The sequence below is a fragment of the Microcaecilia unicolor genome, chromosome 11 (assembly GCF_901765095.1).
Source record: "Microcaecilia unicolor chromosome 11, aMicUni1.1, whole genome shotgun sequence".
NCBI classification, from domain to species: Eukaryota; Metazoa; Chordata; class Amphibia; order Gymnophiona; family Siphonopidae; genus Microcaecilia; species Microcaecilia unicolor.
This window is the reverse complement of record NC_044041.1, coordinates 65,674,470-65,691,769: the sequence shown is the minus strand read 5'-3', so window position 1 is coordinate 65,691,769 and position 17,300 is coordinate 65,674,470. Positions and strand designations below refer to the sequence as shown.

The 17,300-nt window shown below is 42.0% G+C and overlaps 1 protein-coding gene across 1 annotated transcript in view; it reads right to left on the bottom strand.

The window, feature by feature from the left end:
• Positions 1–15,569, bottom strand: part of RAB35 (RAB35, member RAS oncogene family) — a 46,686-nt gene extending 31,117 nt beyond the window's left edge. The window contains exon 1 of the mRNA XM_030219510.1: positions 15,404–15,569. Coding sequence (XP_030075370.1) covers positions 15,404–15,455 — 52 coding nt within the window. The 5' untranslated portion in view covers positions 15,456–15,569. The remainder of the gene's footprint in view (positions 1–15,403) is intronic.
• Positions 15,570–17,300: the final 1,731 nt, after the last annotated feature.

Below are 17,300 nucleotides of genomic sequence, written 5' to 3'. Positions count from 1 at the left end.
TATAATTTTCCAGATCACCTCTGGAACCTTTTTTAAAAATAGGCGTTACAAATACCAATCTTCTGGTACCATGCTTGATTTTAAAGATAAATTACATGTTACTAACAATAGTTCTGCAAGTTCATTTTTCAATTCTATCAATAGTCTGGGATGAATACCATCCGGTCCAGGCAATTTGCTACTCTTCAATTTGTCAAATTGCGCCATTACATCTTCCAGGTTTATTTATTAGGATTTATTTGCTGCTTTTTTGAAGGAATTTACTCAAGGCGGTGTACAGTAAGAATAGATCAAACATGAGCAACAGGCAATCACAGCAGTAAAAATATTCAACAATACAAAATATGGCATGGTATACTACGTGCAATGACAACACAATACGTAATAGAACATTATAATTGGTAGTGAAGGGTAAGGCAAAGTTGTAACATACAGATGAGTAAGAAAGTAGGAAGAATTTGAAAGTAAGGCGACTGATTTGAAGAAAGTTGCACATGAGGTCAGAGAGATGGTTAAATATCTCAGCTAGGCTAGGAGTGGATAAACATGTCCCGCTGCAGGGTGTGCAGCCCGAGTCAATCCTGAAGAAGAGGTAGTCTTGTGTTAAGCGCAGCCTTTCAGGCAATGCATTCCAGAGTGTGGGGGCTACTCTGGAGAAGGCTTGCCTGCGGGTATCACATCGTGTAATGTCTTTTGGAGAGGGTGTAGTTAGTGAAAGTCCTTGGGAGGACCTTAGTGTCCTTGGCGGTGTGTGGAGGATCATCCTATTCTTCAGATACTCGGGGCCATTTCCTTTCAGGGCCTTGAAGATCAGACATAAGAGTTTTAAATTTAGCCCTGTACTGTACTGGTAGCCAGTGAAATGTTTGCAAAAATGGTGTGATGTGGTCACGTCGCTTGCACCTTCTACGAGTCTTGCTGCTGCATTCTCAATCAACTGGAGCTGGTGCAGGCCCTTTGTAGTCAGACCATTGTATAGTGCTTTGCAGTAATCTAGTCTTGATGTTACCATGGCATGCACAACTGGGATAAGATTTACCTTCTTGATGTGACATTTAAGCCCCAGGACATTTAGGCCCAATTCCCTTCTCTGCAGTGCTCCAGCTGCACTCCCTTCTCGCTTCTTCCCAAGAGTGCCACTGCTTCTCCGGCTCCTTCTCAGCTGCCTGGGATCTTGCTTTCCTACCTCATCCATGGTTGGCGCCATCCTCATGACCTCAAGTCCCACAGTGGTGGAGGCTGGTGAGGTGACCGGTAACTCCCAGTTGTTTGCAGATGCTGCTGTTCTGCACAGCTGCTATCCTTGGAGCCTCTTTGCAGCTCTTTCCACTGGAAGAGGGGATGGCAGCAACTGTGGAGGAGGTAAAGCAAGATCCTAGGCAGGACAGAGAGAGAGGGAGGCACTGTTTGGGAGAAGTGAAGAGCAGCAGCAGGTGCGCCCCTATACCGGTGGGCAGCACAGCAGGGGTGGTGGCGGTGGCTGCAGCGGTGGAGGCTTGGATCCCTGGGTGCATCTCTGTGCTACAGCCAGTGCTGAGCTGTGAGGAAACCTGAGGCTGGCTCGGGCACAGCACATATGCAATCCTACCGCTGTTACTGTTCCTCCTCCTGTTCTTCATGCTGTGGAGCCCTGGCACAGAGAACTGCGGAAGAAGGGCTGCAGGTCAGTGGGGATGGCAATACCCGTTGAGGAGATATGAAAGAGATCCCAGGCAGCTAAGAAAAAAAAAAAAAAAAAAAAAGCTAGAGGCAGCAGTGTCGTTGGGGAGAAGAGGGAAGGGAGCACACCTGTGGCATTGGAGAGAAAAGAACTCAGGTTAGGAGAAAGAGTAAGAGAATTGGGCCTAAACATCCTGGTGCCTATATGTCCCGGGCCTAAACGGCGGAGTCTAAACATCCTTCTCTCTGTATAATCAGTATCATCTAATTATATACCAAGGTAATACTGGCTAAGAAGTAGCTGATTTTTTTTTTTTTGGGGGGGGGGGGGGGGGGGGTTATACCAATTAGTGATAAAAATCATTATAATAGGATAAAATAAAATAATCAAGATCTATAGGTACTATATGTTGAGCGGGGTGTGTGTGCTGTGTATAGAGAAAGGTTCTCAGCTATGAAGGTTGGGTCAGACAAGTTATTTTAGGTTTGTTCGATCTAAAGGTGTCATCTATATCTGACTAGCCTTCCAGAGTTTTCTCTCACCTGCAGAAAGACACAAAAGGGAAAACCCTATCCCAGAAGCCACTAATCAGAAAAGAGATACCTTCTAGGAGAAAGCTGAAAAAATGTGAGAGAAAGGAAGCCCTTACAAAAAAAGTGGACTGGGAGAAAGCATGCATGCAGAAGCAAAGGAGAAAGTGTCTCACCCTCCACATTAATAAAATGACAACTTGTGCCATGCCAAAAACTATATATAGGCAAGACTCAAGAAATTGTTCAGCTATATGCCACTCTAATCTGCTCCACTAGTTGTTATATTGGTTACAAATGTCTCAGTGTGGAGGACTTAAAAATATATATTTGTAACTGAAAAAGGATTTTCACTGCAAGAGGGTGATGTTTCTAAATATTTGAGCAGAAAAGAACAAAAATACATTTTTGATTGGTGAACAGTGAATCTGCATGGCTTAAATTTTGAGACTGAATCGTAATTATTTTTGTCTGCTTGTTTTCACTGGGGGAAGAAGCCTCACCAGGGTACTTTGTCCTACTGGCCTCACCAAAGCCAATTGATATGTGTAGAGAGAGCAGATTGAGCTGCCAGGTTTAAATTTCCACCCCGCCACCCAACCCAAGCGTGTGCCACAACCTAGTCTCCCCACATGCAGCTGCACAAATGAAAGGACGTGTTCAAAGGGGAATGGTTTTGTCGGTGGTTGCTCCTGGTTCCTTTGGTATGGGGAAAAGGGAAGATCAAATCTAGAATTAGCTCCTTCACAACTATAATGGGGGTAAGCTGTCCAATAGACAAAACACATGCACCCTCTTTCATGTTTCCCCTACTTCTAATGAGTACTCAAGACGGCTTCAGAATCTTCCTTTGCCTCCTACGGAGGTTAAAGATTGGCTGGCAGTATTTACTTCTGAAATGGGGCAAGCCATGAAATCATCTTCCGTTTCACTGAGGATTCCAATAGCTTCTGAGACTATTATTTCTGATTGCAAGGATGTGCCAATTCTTCTTGGGACAGTGAAAAACCTTAGTAAACCTCTAATGGCATGAGAGGTATCTCTTGTGGACATTTGGAAACTGGTATCTTGTACTAACACTTCACTGAAAGGATCTGAGGCACAAATTACTGTCTTTTCTCATTAGTGTCTAAATTTCAAGACCATGAGAGAAAGCTGAATCAGGTAGTAATCGTTTCAAGTAAAACTTGAAACTCTAGTGACTTTTTTGCAGTTTACAGATTCCTCTCATAATTTTGCATCATCAGAGAATGTGTATAATACTAATTTTAAAGTTTTCTAAAACTTACTTTCACATTAAAATTGTATTAAAGGACATATTTTCAGGAATCTGTGCTCATCCAATGTGGTTCTACAGGAATTTCTAAACTATGTTTCTGCAAAACTGTTGCTAGTAATGGAGTAGCATAGGAAGTTGATTTACATTAAAAAAAAAAAAAAAACAACCTGTAAAGAATCCAATTGATGACACTCCAACAAGTGCAACCCTCCCTGTTTCTAAGCTAGATACAATAAAAGGTATTGCGAACATATTTAAAAAAGCAAACAAAACATCCAAACAAAAACAGATTATTCTTTTTGTGGCGAAAAACTTGTATCTGTTCTCAGATGTCAGTAGGGTCACTCAGGCACTGTGCAGGCAATTTATTTAGTTAAATCCTAAGTTTTGTCTGTAGGAGCTTCCTTTATTATAATCTTTTAAATGACTGGTGAGTTTATTTATTGCATTTGTTTCCCACATTCCACCACCTATTTGCAGGCTCAATGTGGCTTACATAGATTTGTTATCATTATCATTTCAGGATATCAGATACAGTTAGTAATGTGTAGCGATCAGGGAAGGGAAGAGAGAAGGAGGAAGAGAGTGATTGGGGTAGTTATCTGTGCAGCTCAATGTTTCAGTCACCAGCATCTTTTGGTATGGAGAGTGATTACAAAATTTTCAGCTACCACCCTAGCCCCTACATGGGGCAATGGAGAGTTAAGTGACTTGCCCAGAGTCACAAGGAGCTGCCTGTGCCTGAAGTGGGAATCGAACTCAGTTCCTCAGTTCCCCAGGACCAAAGTCCACCACCCTAACCACTAGGCCACTTTGCAACAGAGCCGTGTTAAAAATAGTACGTACTTTTACCAGTGTCTCTCCCCATCTCATTCCTTCTTGAAATTCATTATCCTTATGTTCCTCTTTAGTCACCTGTACCCACTTCTGAAATGGAGAGGGTTAATACTGATGCATATATTCCCTATAATATTGACCAAAGAGTCCATTCCTGTGGTCACATTTTATCAGAGCCTGTGTCCTAACACTTTCTGATTTTTATTTATTTTTTCTTACTAGCCCTGTTATATAGTGGTGCACCTGCATCTAATTAGATCTGTCCTCTGCACCTAACTCATATCTAGTTGTAGCCGCCTCAAATGAAAGCATCCCCTGGCTGTCATCACCTGATAGATGTATTCTCTGAATACCCTTATTTTGCCATCTTTGGAAACCCATACCTTCCATTTCCTGCCAAAATCCTCCATTCCCCACAATTAGCAAATAAGAGGAGCAATCAAATGGTACACAATATCTTCTATGCCCCCATTCTCCTTAGATATTTGTAGCAGTGCCAAATGCATGTGCAGTTCCCCCCCCCCCCCCCACGTCTCTGTTGCAAAGTGGCCTAGTGGTTAGGGTGGTGGACTTTGGTCCTGGGGAACTGAGGAACTGAGTTCGATTCCCACTTCAGGCACAGGCAGCTCCTTGTGACTCTGGGCGAGTCACTTAACCCTCCATTGCCCCAGGTAAGCCGCATTGAGCCTGCCATGAGTGGGAAAGCGCGGGGTACAAATGTAACAAAAGAAAATATATGCATCCTAGATGGGCACAGTCCATTTGTTTAAAACGTACCAATTCTGAAGGCGCATTAGAAAACTGTTTATGTGAATGCTCAAAAATTCAGCAATAGTGGAGTGAGATATGGACTCAGAGCATATGATGGCGCAATAGATACTGAACAGGACAAATGACTTAGAACTGGGGTCACTTGCATAGTAAGTATTTACGCCTATAATGTCTGGTTGCCAAGACATGTATATTAGTGAACTGGTACAACTAGAGTCACCCACACTCACTTTGTGGAGAAACTACATGTATGACTCGTTAAGGGTGGAGCTAATGACAGTGATAGAGAGGGGAGAGAAGGTGATTAAATACTTCTTGGTGGTATAGGAACCTTTTTTTAGGCATTGACTCCAATGCTCTGTAGCATTCTCCTTAATATGTTAAAAGTTTAACTAAGAGGAGACAACTGTGATATGATCAATGCACATGTATATTTTGTAAGTACTTTCACAATGTTTGATAAGATTTATGTTGCATTGTACTGTGCGTACAACTAAAGATGATTTTCAGAAAGATTTTGACAAAAATATCTCATGAGAGACTCAATTCAAAAGAAAATGAAAGGAAATTCTAAAAGCCATGGGATAGGAGGCAATATCCTATTATGAACTGAGAACTAGTTAAAAGAAAACAGTAGGTTTAAATGGCCATTTCGCTCAATGAAGGTGTATATTGGAGTGCCAAAGAAGATTTGTACTAGGTCTGGTGTTTAAAATTTATAAATGATCTGGAAACGGAAACAAAATGAGGTGATTAAATCTGCAGATGACAAAACTACTGCAAGTTGTTAAATCGCATGTGGACTGTGAGAAACTGTAGAAGGATATTACAAGACTGGGCATCCAAATGACAGACAAAATTGAATGTGGCAAGTGCAAAGTGATGCACATTGGGAATAACAACCCAAATTATAGCTCTCCTCAAGTCGCTTCACTGGCTCCCTATCCGTTTTCGTATCCTGTTCAAACTTCTTCTACTAACCTATAAATGTACTCACTCTGCTGCTCCCCAGTATCTCTCCACACTCGTCCTTCCCTACACCCCTTCCCGTGCACTCCGCTTCATGGATAAATCCTTCTTATCTGGTCCCTTCTCCATTACTGCCAACTCCAGACTTCACGCCTTCTGTCTCGCTGCACCCTACGCCTGGAATAAACTTCCCGAACCCCTACGTCTTGCCCCATCCTTGGCCACCTTTAAATCTAGACTGAAAGCCCACCTCTTTAACACTGCTTTTGACTCGTAACCACTCGCCTCCACCTACCCTCCTCTCCTCCTTCCTGTACACATTAATTGATTTGATTTGCTTACTTTATTTATTTTTTATTAGATTGTAAGCTCTTTGAGCAGGGACTGTCTTTCTTCTATGTTTGTGCAGCGCTGCGTACGCCTTGTAGCGCTATAGAAATGCTAAATAGTAGCAGCAGTAGCTGTAAAATGCTAAGTTCCACAGTAGAGTCAGCTCACCCCCCCCCCCTCCAAAATGATCTAGATATCATCGAGGACAAATTGAAATCTTTTGCTTTTTTGGCCGCCACCACAACTGAGCAAAGAATGTTATGAATTATTAGAAAAGGAATAGAAAATAAAATAAAGAAGCATTAAGCATAAATTAAGTCTATTTTTCTTTCCATTAGTCCTTCCCACTATTCTAGAACCTGTGGGATAGTTCATTAGTTGCTCATATGCATATGATATATTTGTTTTGATACCAGTAATATTAGATTTTCCAGCATTACAAACTTCTATTTCTGACTGAATTGCTTTAATTCACTCTTGGGCTTATCATCTCAATGCAGTAAAGACCAAATTGCTGTACTTTTGTAATAATGTCTCTTTGGTTCCTTGCAGTGTGACTATAGCTTCTGGAGAACAGTTACATTTTGAAAAACCTTTTAAGGTTTTGGGAATTATTCTGGATACTAAATTGACAATAGATCTGCAGATACATTATTTGCATAAGAAGTTATTTTTTTAAACTATGACAAAAGATCTTTTTCTTTCTTTTGTTTAACCGAACATTTTCGTATGCAGGTTCAGGCTACTGTATTGCCTCAGTTGGATTATTGTAGCGCTTTATACGGTGGGCTATTCAAGATTAGTTAACAAGTTACAATTACCACAAAATACTGTAACTAGAATGATCTATGGCTGTTCATGCTCAGAAGCCTACATTGGTTTCCAGTCTCTGCTAGGATAGTTTTTAAGATCCCCTGTAAAACACTAAATACAATACAGGCAAACTGCTCTTCCCTCCTTCTGCAGTTATTAGCTCCTTCAATAAGATGGATAAGCTAATAACTGCAGAAGGAGGGATTTCCATCTGTTAAGAAAGTTCACTATAAGAGAATTCTTGATGGCTCTTTTTCCTTTCAAGCCAAAAAATTGTGGAATTCTATACCCACACAAGTTTATATATTTTCTAGTTATCTACAATTTCATAAAGGATTGAAAACTTGTTTCCAACAGTGACTAATCCAGGTTACAAGTACCTAGAAAGATCCCAAAACAGTACAAGACATTTTATAGTGCTTATCCTTGAAATAAACAGTGGATTTTCCCCAAGTCCATTTTAATAATGGTCTATGGACTTCTTTTAGAAAGCCATCCAAACCCTTTTTAAACTCCGCTAAGCTAACTGCTTTTACTACATTCTCTGGCAATAAAGTCCAGAGTTTAATTACATGCTGAGTGAAGATACATTTTCTCCGATTCGTTTTAAATTTACTACTTTGTAGCTTCATTGCTTGCCTCCTAGTCCTAGTATTTTTGGAATGAGTAAACAAGTGATTCACGCCTACCTGTTCCACTCCACTCATTATTTTATAGAACTTTACCATATCTCCCCTCAGCAGTCTTTTCTCCAATCTGAAGAGCCCTAGCTGCTTTAGCCTTTCCTCAAAGGGAAGTTGTTCCACCTCCTTTATCATTTTCGTCACCCTTCTCTGTACCTTTTCTAATTCCACTATATCTTTTTTGAGATTCGGTGTCCAGAACTGAACACAATATTCGAGGTGCAGTCATACAATGGAGCGATACAAAGGCATTATAACGTCCTCATTTTTATTTTCAATTGCTTTCCCAATAATACCTAATATTCTATTTGCTTTCTTAGCCGCTGCCGCACACTGAGCAGAGGGTTTCAACGTATCATCGACGATGACACCTAGATACCTTTCCTGGTTGGTGACTCCTAATGTGGAACCTTGCATTACATAGCTATAATTCGGGTTCCTTTCCCACTTGCATCTCTTTACACTTGCTCACATTAAACGTCATCTACCAATTAGATGCCTACTCTTCTCCCTTAGATATCTTATGTACTTGAAAACTATATCTGAATTCAAGAAAGCTCGGGACATCTCCACCACTTCCACAGGGAAGCTGTTCCATTAATTCACCACCCTTTCTATGAAGCAGTATTTTCTCAGCTTAGTTCTGAGTCAACCCCTTTTCACTTTCATCTTATACCCCCTCACTCCAGAGCTTCCTATGAATGGACTCGCTTCCTGCGCATTTACGCCACGGAGGTATTTAAATCCATCATATCTCCCCTCCTGCCTTCCTTCCAAAGTATACATATCGAGATCTTTAAGCCTATCCCCATATGCTTTTAAGATCACTGACCATTTTAGTAGCTGCCTACTGGACTGACTTCATCCTGTTTATATCTATTTGAAGGTGTAGTCTCCAGAACTGTACACAATATTCTAAATGAGGTCTCACCAGAGTCATTATCGCTTTCTTCTTCTAACTGGCCAGTCCTTTCCCTATGCACCCAAGCATCCTTCTAGCTTTTGCCATCACCTTTCCTACCTGTTTGACTATGTTCAGATCATCACATACGATCACACCAAAGTCCCGCTCCTCTTTTGTGCACAAAGTTCTTCACCCTCTAAACTGTACTGTTCCCTTGGATTTTTGCAGCCCAAATGCATGACCTTGCATTTTTTAGCATTAAATCTTATTTGCTAAATTCTAGACCAATTCTTCAAGCTTTGCTAGGTCCTTCCTCATATTATCCTCACCATCAGGAGTGTCTACACTATTGCAGATTTTGGTATCATCTGCAAAGAGGCAAACCTTACCAGACAGCCCTTGAGCAATGTTACTTACAAGAATGTTAAAAAGGACTTGCCCAGAAACCAAACCTTGCAGTACACCACTGGTAACATCCCTTTCCTCCAAGTGAGATCCATTTACCACTGCCCTCCGTCGTCTTCCACTCTACCAGTTCCTAACCCAGTCGCTATAGGGCCCGTACCAAGGGCAGTTTATTAGTCTGTGTGCAGAACCATGTCAAAGACTTTGCTAAAATCTAAATACATCTAGCACTTTCGCTCAATCCAATTCTTTGGTCACCTAGTCAAAGAAATTAATAGATTTGTCTGAGACAACCTGCCTCTAGTGAAAACCATGTTGTCTTGGGTCCAGGAGTCTATTAGATTCCAGAAACTTCACTGTTCTGTTTTAAAAGCATTTCCATTCTGTTTTAAAAGCATTTTTATTAATTTAATTTACTTACCACAGTAACTGGCCTGTAGCTCCCAACCTCTTCCTTACTTCTCCTTTTGTGGCGAGAGACCACATCTGCCCTTCTCCAGGACTACTCCCAACTTGAGAGAAGCATTGAAAAGGTCACTTATTGGAGCTGCCAGAACTTCACTAATTTCCTTCAGTACCCTCGGGTGTATGCCATCCGGCTCCATTGCTTTGTCCACCTTTAGTTTAGCTAGCTCCTCACACAGTACTCTGAAAATCGTTCAGGGTCTACCACATCTCAAATCCTATTTGTGCTTGTCTTCTGTGGTCCTGCTCTCAGCCCTTCAGCTGGTTATCTTTTTGGAGAGGTGATTAGCAATGCTGGTCCCAGTGCACAGAGGTGCCATTGTAACATCCATACGTGCAATCTGGTTGAATCTGTACAGTGGCCACGATGTGACCTAGAAAGCGTAGGATACTGTAGACCCGCACTGGCAAGCAGCGAGGTGAGGTAGTGAAGTCTGTCATTTAGAAGGTAGACCCCGGCCACTTAAGCGTTTAAACTTATACCAATGAAATGGATGACCTGACCTGGCTTGGGCATAGATGTGTGTTAATGAAAAACCCCAGGGCTTGAAATTTGCTTAAGTGTCCTGTTGTAACATCCCCTTGGTAGGGGCCCAACTGATGCTTAGTATGTGTGCCTCACCTGGGTCTTTCTGAGTGAATAACTTCTAACCCTAGGCACAGATCAGAGCAGGACTCTACACAATCCAGTTTCCAGGTCGTCATGGTGTCCAGAAATTGGCCATAGCACACAAAATATTTGTCCCCTGGTGTCTTCCAGCAGCACTATGTGGCTCTTACTAAGTTTAAACAGTATGGTGCCTAAACTCCTGTGCTGGCCACTGTTTCACGAGTATAGGAGTTCAGCTTGGTGCCTGCTCAAACTCACTAAGAGCTATGCGGTAGACACAAGAAAGCATCCAGAGTTCCAGCAATGACAAAGGGTGAGGGGGATGGTCTTATTTTTATTTTATTTATTTTTAGTGGAGGAGCAGCCTAATAAGTAAGCGCAGTGGGCTGAGAACTAGGGGCAAGTCACTTAACCTTCCACTGCCCTAGGTACAAAACTTAGATTGTGAGAAATGTTCCCTCCAAGTGGAGTGCATGAGCAATTGCTCATATATTTTAGAAGTGTCACTCACAGATTTACATGGTTGCTCACAAAAATACTTTTTGTATATTTAAACATTTATTAAGACCAATTCAGCAACAATAAAGCATACAATGAAATATCAAGTGGTCAATAATGTTTTAACATTATCCTTAACTCTTCCCCCTTCCCTTCCACAGAATTCAGTTCAATTCTACAGTCGCCAACTAGTAACAAGAGGCCTGGGATCTGATGATCTCCTGGACAATTCCAATAGAATCCATGACCCCCCCCCCCCCCATCCAAACCCCCAAAATAACCTTCCGGCCCACAAAGCAAGCTTTCCTAATGAGTTGACGTGTACCCCTGCTCTGCAGCACAAAAAGTTCATGGTGATCCAGCAAAAACCCCATTACAGAGCTAGGTACCCGGGATTTCAATAAAAGCACCAGGTATGAACACAGTGGGAGCACTCTTATGAAGTGCAGACACTGACAGGCAGTCTTCCCCCAGTCCTGAAACAATGTCTGAACTCAAAGTAAATGTTGGGCTGTCAAAGCCATGAGGTTTTGGGAGGCAACATAATGAGACAGTTGTTGATAAACAAAACGGTCCCCCAGATGTGTAAGAAAGCCATCCCCTAGTCACGCAACAGGCAGCAGCTTACCATCAGTTCCCAGCACCTGAGATAAGTACTGAAGATTATGAGTTTTCCCAACGACTAAAGACAGGGTTATCTATGCTTGGCGCAATTGAGGCGTTTCCCCGAATGGGCAACAGATCAGATGTGGTTGCCGAAATTTGCCAAAGGGATGCAAGTTTCCTCCAGGGTCATTCCATGTCAAGTGGTCTGGCGGTCCCTGCGCGACCATCACAGATTTCGATGAAATTTTCTGTGAACATTCATACATGTCCCCAATGAACATTGGTAAAGTTTTAAGTTCACTGATACAATACTTGCTGAGATATAGTAATCTGTTTGACCCCATACTGCAGCCTTCTATGGTATGACTCCGAGATTTCGGCAACTTTGAGACACTGTATCTCTGGCAATATTTTGTTGAGAGAAACAAAACTTGGCCATCTTGTACAACGTTTTGCGCTCTATTAAACAAAATCTTCATGAGCGATTTCCATGAAGAAAACTTGGAGCAAACTTGGTCCGAAAAATTTGCAGCACAAAAAAATTGTAAAGTTTGGCTTTTTATATCTCTGGAATTAAAGGTGTGATAAACGTGAAACTTTGCACACAACTTATCAACACAAGATTTTCGAATATAAAATTTCATTCTCCTAATTTATGAACTAATGGAAAATATATTGAGTGTAAAGTTGATGATTTTTGCAAAAACACCAAAAATAGGGTAGCCCACTTTTACAAAAAAAAGACCTTCTGGAAACTCTTTTTAATCATTTTCATTAGAAAAAGTATGTTTCAAACCCCTTATAAAAGTAGGGTTGGTTTTTCATCGCTGGCATATAAGGCCCTAGAATAGTTCATCTATAAACATACAGGTAAAGCAATGGTACAGTTCCAAATCTTAACAAGGTCGATATGAAGTCAATACAATGCCACAGAAGCACAGAACACAATGGCAGTAAAAGACCATAAAATCCATCTACATGCAAGCCCCATTTTTAGCAGTGCCTAGACACAGCCTGGAATGTGGGAGAAGAGGCACATTAATTATTTGGTAGGACCAGGGACGGACCAACCTTAAGGCTGGAGGGCCGAGCAAGCCAAGTATAAGACTATCTATCCACACAAAAAGCCAGACCACACACGAAGTAACTTAAATTTGGAACTTTACTGCATTATCAATTCAACATAATAACAGTGAAAAGTCATGCCAAACGCCAACTTATATACATTTGGATATCCATTCCCCCTGCTCACATTCTTACAAATAAAGCTACATAGGGTACGCTGATAGTAGCTAATTGGTAATTACTTATGCAAGATGATGGTCACACAATTTAGCTAAATACCTTTGCTGCTACAGCCTGGTACAGATTTTTTTTTCTTAAATTTCTTCCACTCTACCATAGGTGTAGTGCCACATAAAAGTGGTGTATGGGCTGCTTGGGTATTAAGGCTAAATATCCCGAGACTCTCCATACTCCTTCCCAAAGAGGCTATATGGGGGTAAGAAGACACCCACACCTCCTCACTATAGGAAGCTCCCAACCTGGTTTCAGATCTGTCACTTGCCCCAGTCTCTCTCCTTGCTCTCTGCAAATACCACAAGTGTCTCACCAGTTGGGTATAGACTGGTCGATTCTCTCTCTCATTGGAGGCCAGATGCAGGCATTGGCAGAATTGGGGCTCTCCCTTGTCAGGTATGATCAGTAGCAGGAGAGGTTCCAAAGACCGATTTGGTGGCAAAGTCAGACTTCAAATCTTCTTTAGGGGAGTATACTACTGTCACTAGCAACACCCCTTCAGAAGGTTCAACTCCTCCCCTGCTTCCAGGTTTCCTTCCAGAAACTGTTCTAATCCCCTGGAAGGATCTGGTGCCAGAAGGTCTGAGTACCTGTGCACACTGAACAGGTGAAGGAAGCACACAGGAAAAACAGCAGGTCAAAAGAGCAGTCGAGAGACCCTAGGCCTAACAGATGGCTAAAAAAATAAAACACAAAGCCACCACTAATTCATTCTTATTAGCCAACAGAAAAGAAGGCTGGCACTCATCAGCTACACAGACACTGATGCATTATTAAGAACGGCAAAGGGGAAAAACACATACAGCCATATACTGTATATTTTTCCCTGTTACATATATATACCAACTTCCCAGTTCAACAATGCTTTCCTCTCCCTCAGAGATGCTGTGCATTCCTGAATTAAATTATTGTCCTTGTTTTTATCACCTCCTCTCAGAGGTTGTTCCACTACTGTTTCTGTAAAGAAATATTTCCTTAGAGACATTCATTCCCGTCTCGCTTATCTAAACAGTTAGGTGAGGGTACAGCTAAACATTTATATATTTCATATACAAAAGTATACGTAAGAAAAAAAGAGCAAAACATTTAAAAAAGACTAAACTAATTCAGTAACAGTCATATTTTAAAAAAAATGAATTAAGTAACTGAGGAAATTTCAAAGGGACCTGTTCCATTCAAGTTTTCATTTTTGCTGCAGCTGCCGAAAACGCTTGAGCACGAAATTGGCCTTTAGCAATATCTCTCATCAGCAGCATAGTTAACGTTTTCTGTACAGTGTGTGAATCATGATGCAAGTGATTACTTCTGAGTATACTTGCTTTCACTCTCATCCTATGACCCCAATTCCAGAGCCTCCTTTCCTTTAAAAGAGGCCTACCTCCTGTGCATTTATGGTGTGGACGCAAAAAGTGAATTTATTATTTTAGATGTTTTTTTGTGTACTGTGTCCTAAGTTTTATCACTTATGCCAATTTTGTAAACCACTTACTACTGTGGATAGTGCTGTATAGATACTGTGTAAATTAATGCTATTATCTTCCCTATCCTGCCATTCATTCAAACATATACATCTTTAGATTCATATGCTTTTTGGCAAAGATGGAAGTGTGGTCTCCAGAATTGCCCACAGTATTACAAATGAGATCTTACTAGATATTTATATTGATGCCCTATTTTCTTCCTTTTTCCTACTGCACATTCCTCCTCCTATGCACCAAAGCATCATTCCAGCAGTTGCTCTCACCTTACCTATTCATGCCAAATACATGATCTTGCATTTTTAACCATTAAAGTCTTTGCGGGCACACACTAGACCTTTCCTCATCTTCCCGGGTGTTCCTCCTATTGCAGATTTTCATATCACCTGCAAAGAAGCAAACCTTTCCTTGCAGCCCTTCGCTTACAAATTTATTAAAGAAAACAAGGCCAAGAACCGTTCCCTGTAGCCAAGCACTTGTAATGCCATTATCCTCAGAGTGAACTCCACTTACCACTATCATTTGTTGCCTCCTACTCAACCAGTTTAAAATATAAGAATTGCTAGACTGGATCAGAAAAAAGGTCCAAAAGTATAACTTCATAGCATACTCCCCAGTCAACGAGTAGATAATCTATTTGTTTTTACTTATTCCACTCTACTCTGGATTTTGTCGATACCTCAGTCTTCTATCATATTGAACAGCCTTTCCTCATATAAGAATTATTCCATTCCCCTTAATCGATTTGGTCGCCCTCCTCTGGGCCTTTTCTAATTCTGCTATAACTTTTTTTGAGATTCAGTGACCAGAATCGCACACAACACTCAAGCACTGAGCTTCTGACCAAGTAGTTCACTTTTGAGCCCATACCAAATGTGCTCGTTTTAGTAACACACTTCTCCGAATATTAGCTAAAAAGGACTAAACAGTGATTGAGAAAATATTAAACACCGATTCCGGAAATAGTCTAACAGTCATTAGAAAGCAACCGGTTAACTCACCAGTCAGTAAAGTATTAAGGAAACAGTTTTTTAAAAATAAAATCGGATGAGATATTAAGAAGCCTTCAACACATATTTAAGATCCAGACCCGTGCTTGTACTTTTCGTAGATATTCCACCCCCTTAAACCTCGCTCCAGTACCGGGGTCTACAATTAGGCCGGAGCACTAAGCTTGTTGGTGGCCGTCAGTACCGTGGGCGAGTCGGGTTTCTTGTACACAGGGCGGAGGCCACTTTCCTTGCCGCCGTTCTCCACCCCACTTACCACTATCCCCGATAATGAGCAACTTGAAGAGATGATCGTAATCCCGGGCCATGGTCGGAGGTTCGAGGCCTGGTCCCGTCGGCCTCACAGTCAAATCGAATCGCTTCCCGAACAAACAACCGGAACTGACCACAAACACCTACCAGCACGTCCCAGTACGCCTGCGCTGCACTGTGCCCGCCCCCTCCTCTCTGAGGTACACGACCTTCACCCCGCATGCGCAAAGGACTAGCCTGCCGCATGATACGGTGTTAGATGACAGAGAGGGGACGGGACAGCCAACCGTTACAGAGAAGTATGGGAAGATGAGGCGACAGGAAGCAAAGCAGAGGATTGGGGGGGCGGCGGTTATAGAGTTGTCATTTAGTGTCCTTGTAAAACGTGCAAGCTTATTCCTATTAGTTGTTCTCACTTTTTTTTTTTTTTTTTTTCAAGCCTTGTAAATGACGACAGATTGAAAAACAAACAGTAGGACCATGGAGTCTGGCCAGAAAGGTTGTACTTGGTTGGGCAGGCCCAAGGGTATGCGATACCCTCAGACAACCTTCAGGCCACACATCCTACCATTTTCCCATCCCTACCCCCCTCAACAGTCCAGCATCCCAGAGCTGCGAAGAGGGGCCCAATTCAGGGTTGCCAAATGGGAAGAAATTTTCCAGTCTAAGTTAGACTGTCTAACCCCTGCCCAACAAAAAGCCTAAAGATAGCCCAAGGCTGCCCAACAGGCTAGCTGAGGAGTGGGAGCTTTCATGCTTGCTGTGCTGTTCCTCACACTCCCAATAGATGCTCCAGTCCAGACTGATGCATCACCCACCTCACCTCCTACTGGTTGAATTTGGAGCCAGAATGAGGCTTGAGATAAGGCAACTCACAACCGGTGAAAATTGCCCATGGCCACCTAAAAAAAAAAAGTCACCCAATCCCCGGGAAAACCAGAGTTGACAACACTGGACAACTTTTTGAGGGAGACTTTAGTACACACCACCCCAGCCCTACCTCATGGCTCCACCCCTGACATACCTCAAATCCACAGCCATTCCAGAAAATACTTTATTTACACCAGTGACAGCAGGGATGGGTAAGAGGAAGGTCCAGCATCTATTCCCCCCCCCCCCCCCAGGCATACCCACAAGGGCGCTTCAGCCACCCCCTCCCCACTTTGGACTTAAGCCCCCTCCAAAATTGCAGCACCAGCTGAATCACAGGCAGAGAGTCCCGAGCCCCACCAGACAAAGAAGTCCACTGTCCAAGCCCCCTATTGTGCTGTTTGAGTAGTGCGGAAGTCAGCTGCCAATGCCAGCTCTCCCACACATGCTCAGTTCAAGTACTTTAAAATGGAAAAGCAAGATGAAGGGGGAAAGGGACTTGATATACCGCCTTTTTGTGGTATTTTGCAACTACATTCAAAGTGGTTTACATATATACAGGTACTTATTTTGTACCTGGGGCAATGGAGGGTTAAGTGACTTGCCCAGTCACAAGGAGCTGCAGTGGGAATCAAACCCAGTTCCCCAGGCTACTCCTCAGATAATACCTTTTTATTGGACTAGTCTAACACATTTTTTTATTAGCTTTCAGGGGTCAGGACAGTATACCGCTGTTACGGTATCCACTCCTGACCTGAGGAAGGAAGAGTTAGTCTCTGAAAGCTGGTCAAAAATGTATTAAAACTAGTCTAATATAAAGGTATTACCTTATTTTCCCATTTTGTGTTTTACTTGTATTTATTAACACAGCTACCACATTACTTTATCCTAAATTTAAAATATTTTTTCTACCTTTATTATCTGGCAAATTTTTTTTCTAATTGTATTGGTCCCAGTCTCTGGTTTTTGCTTTCCTTCATCTTCTCTTAACTCTCTTGCCAGGGTTTCCTGTCTACTTGTCATTTTTCTCT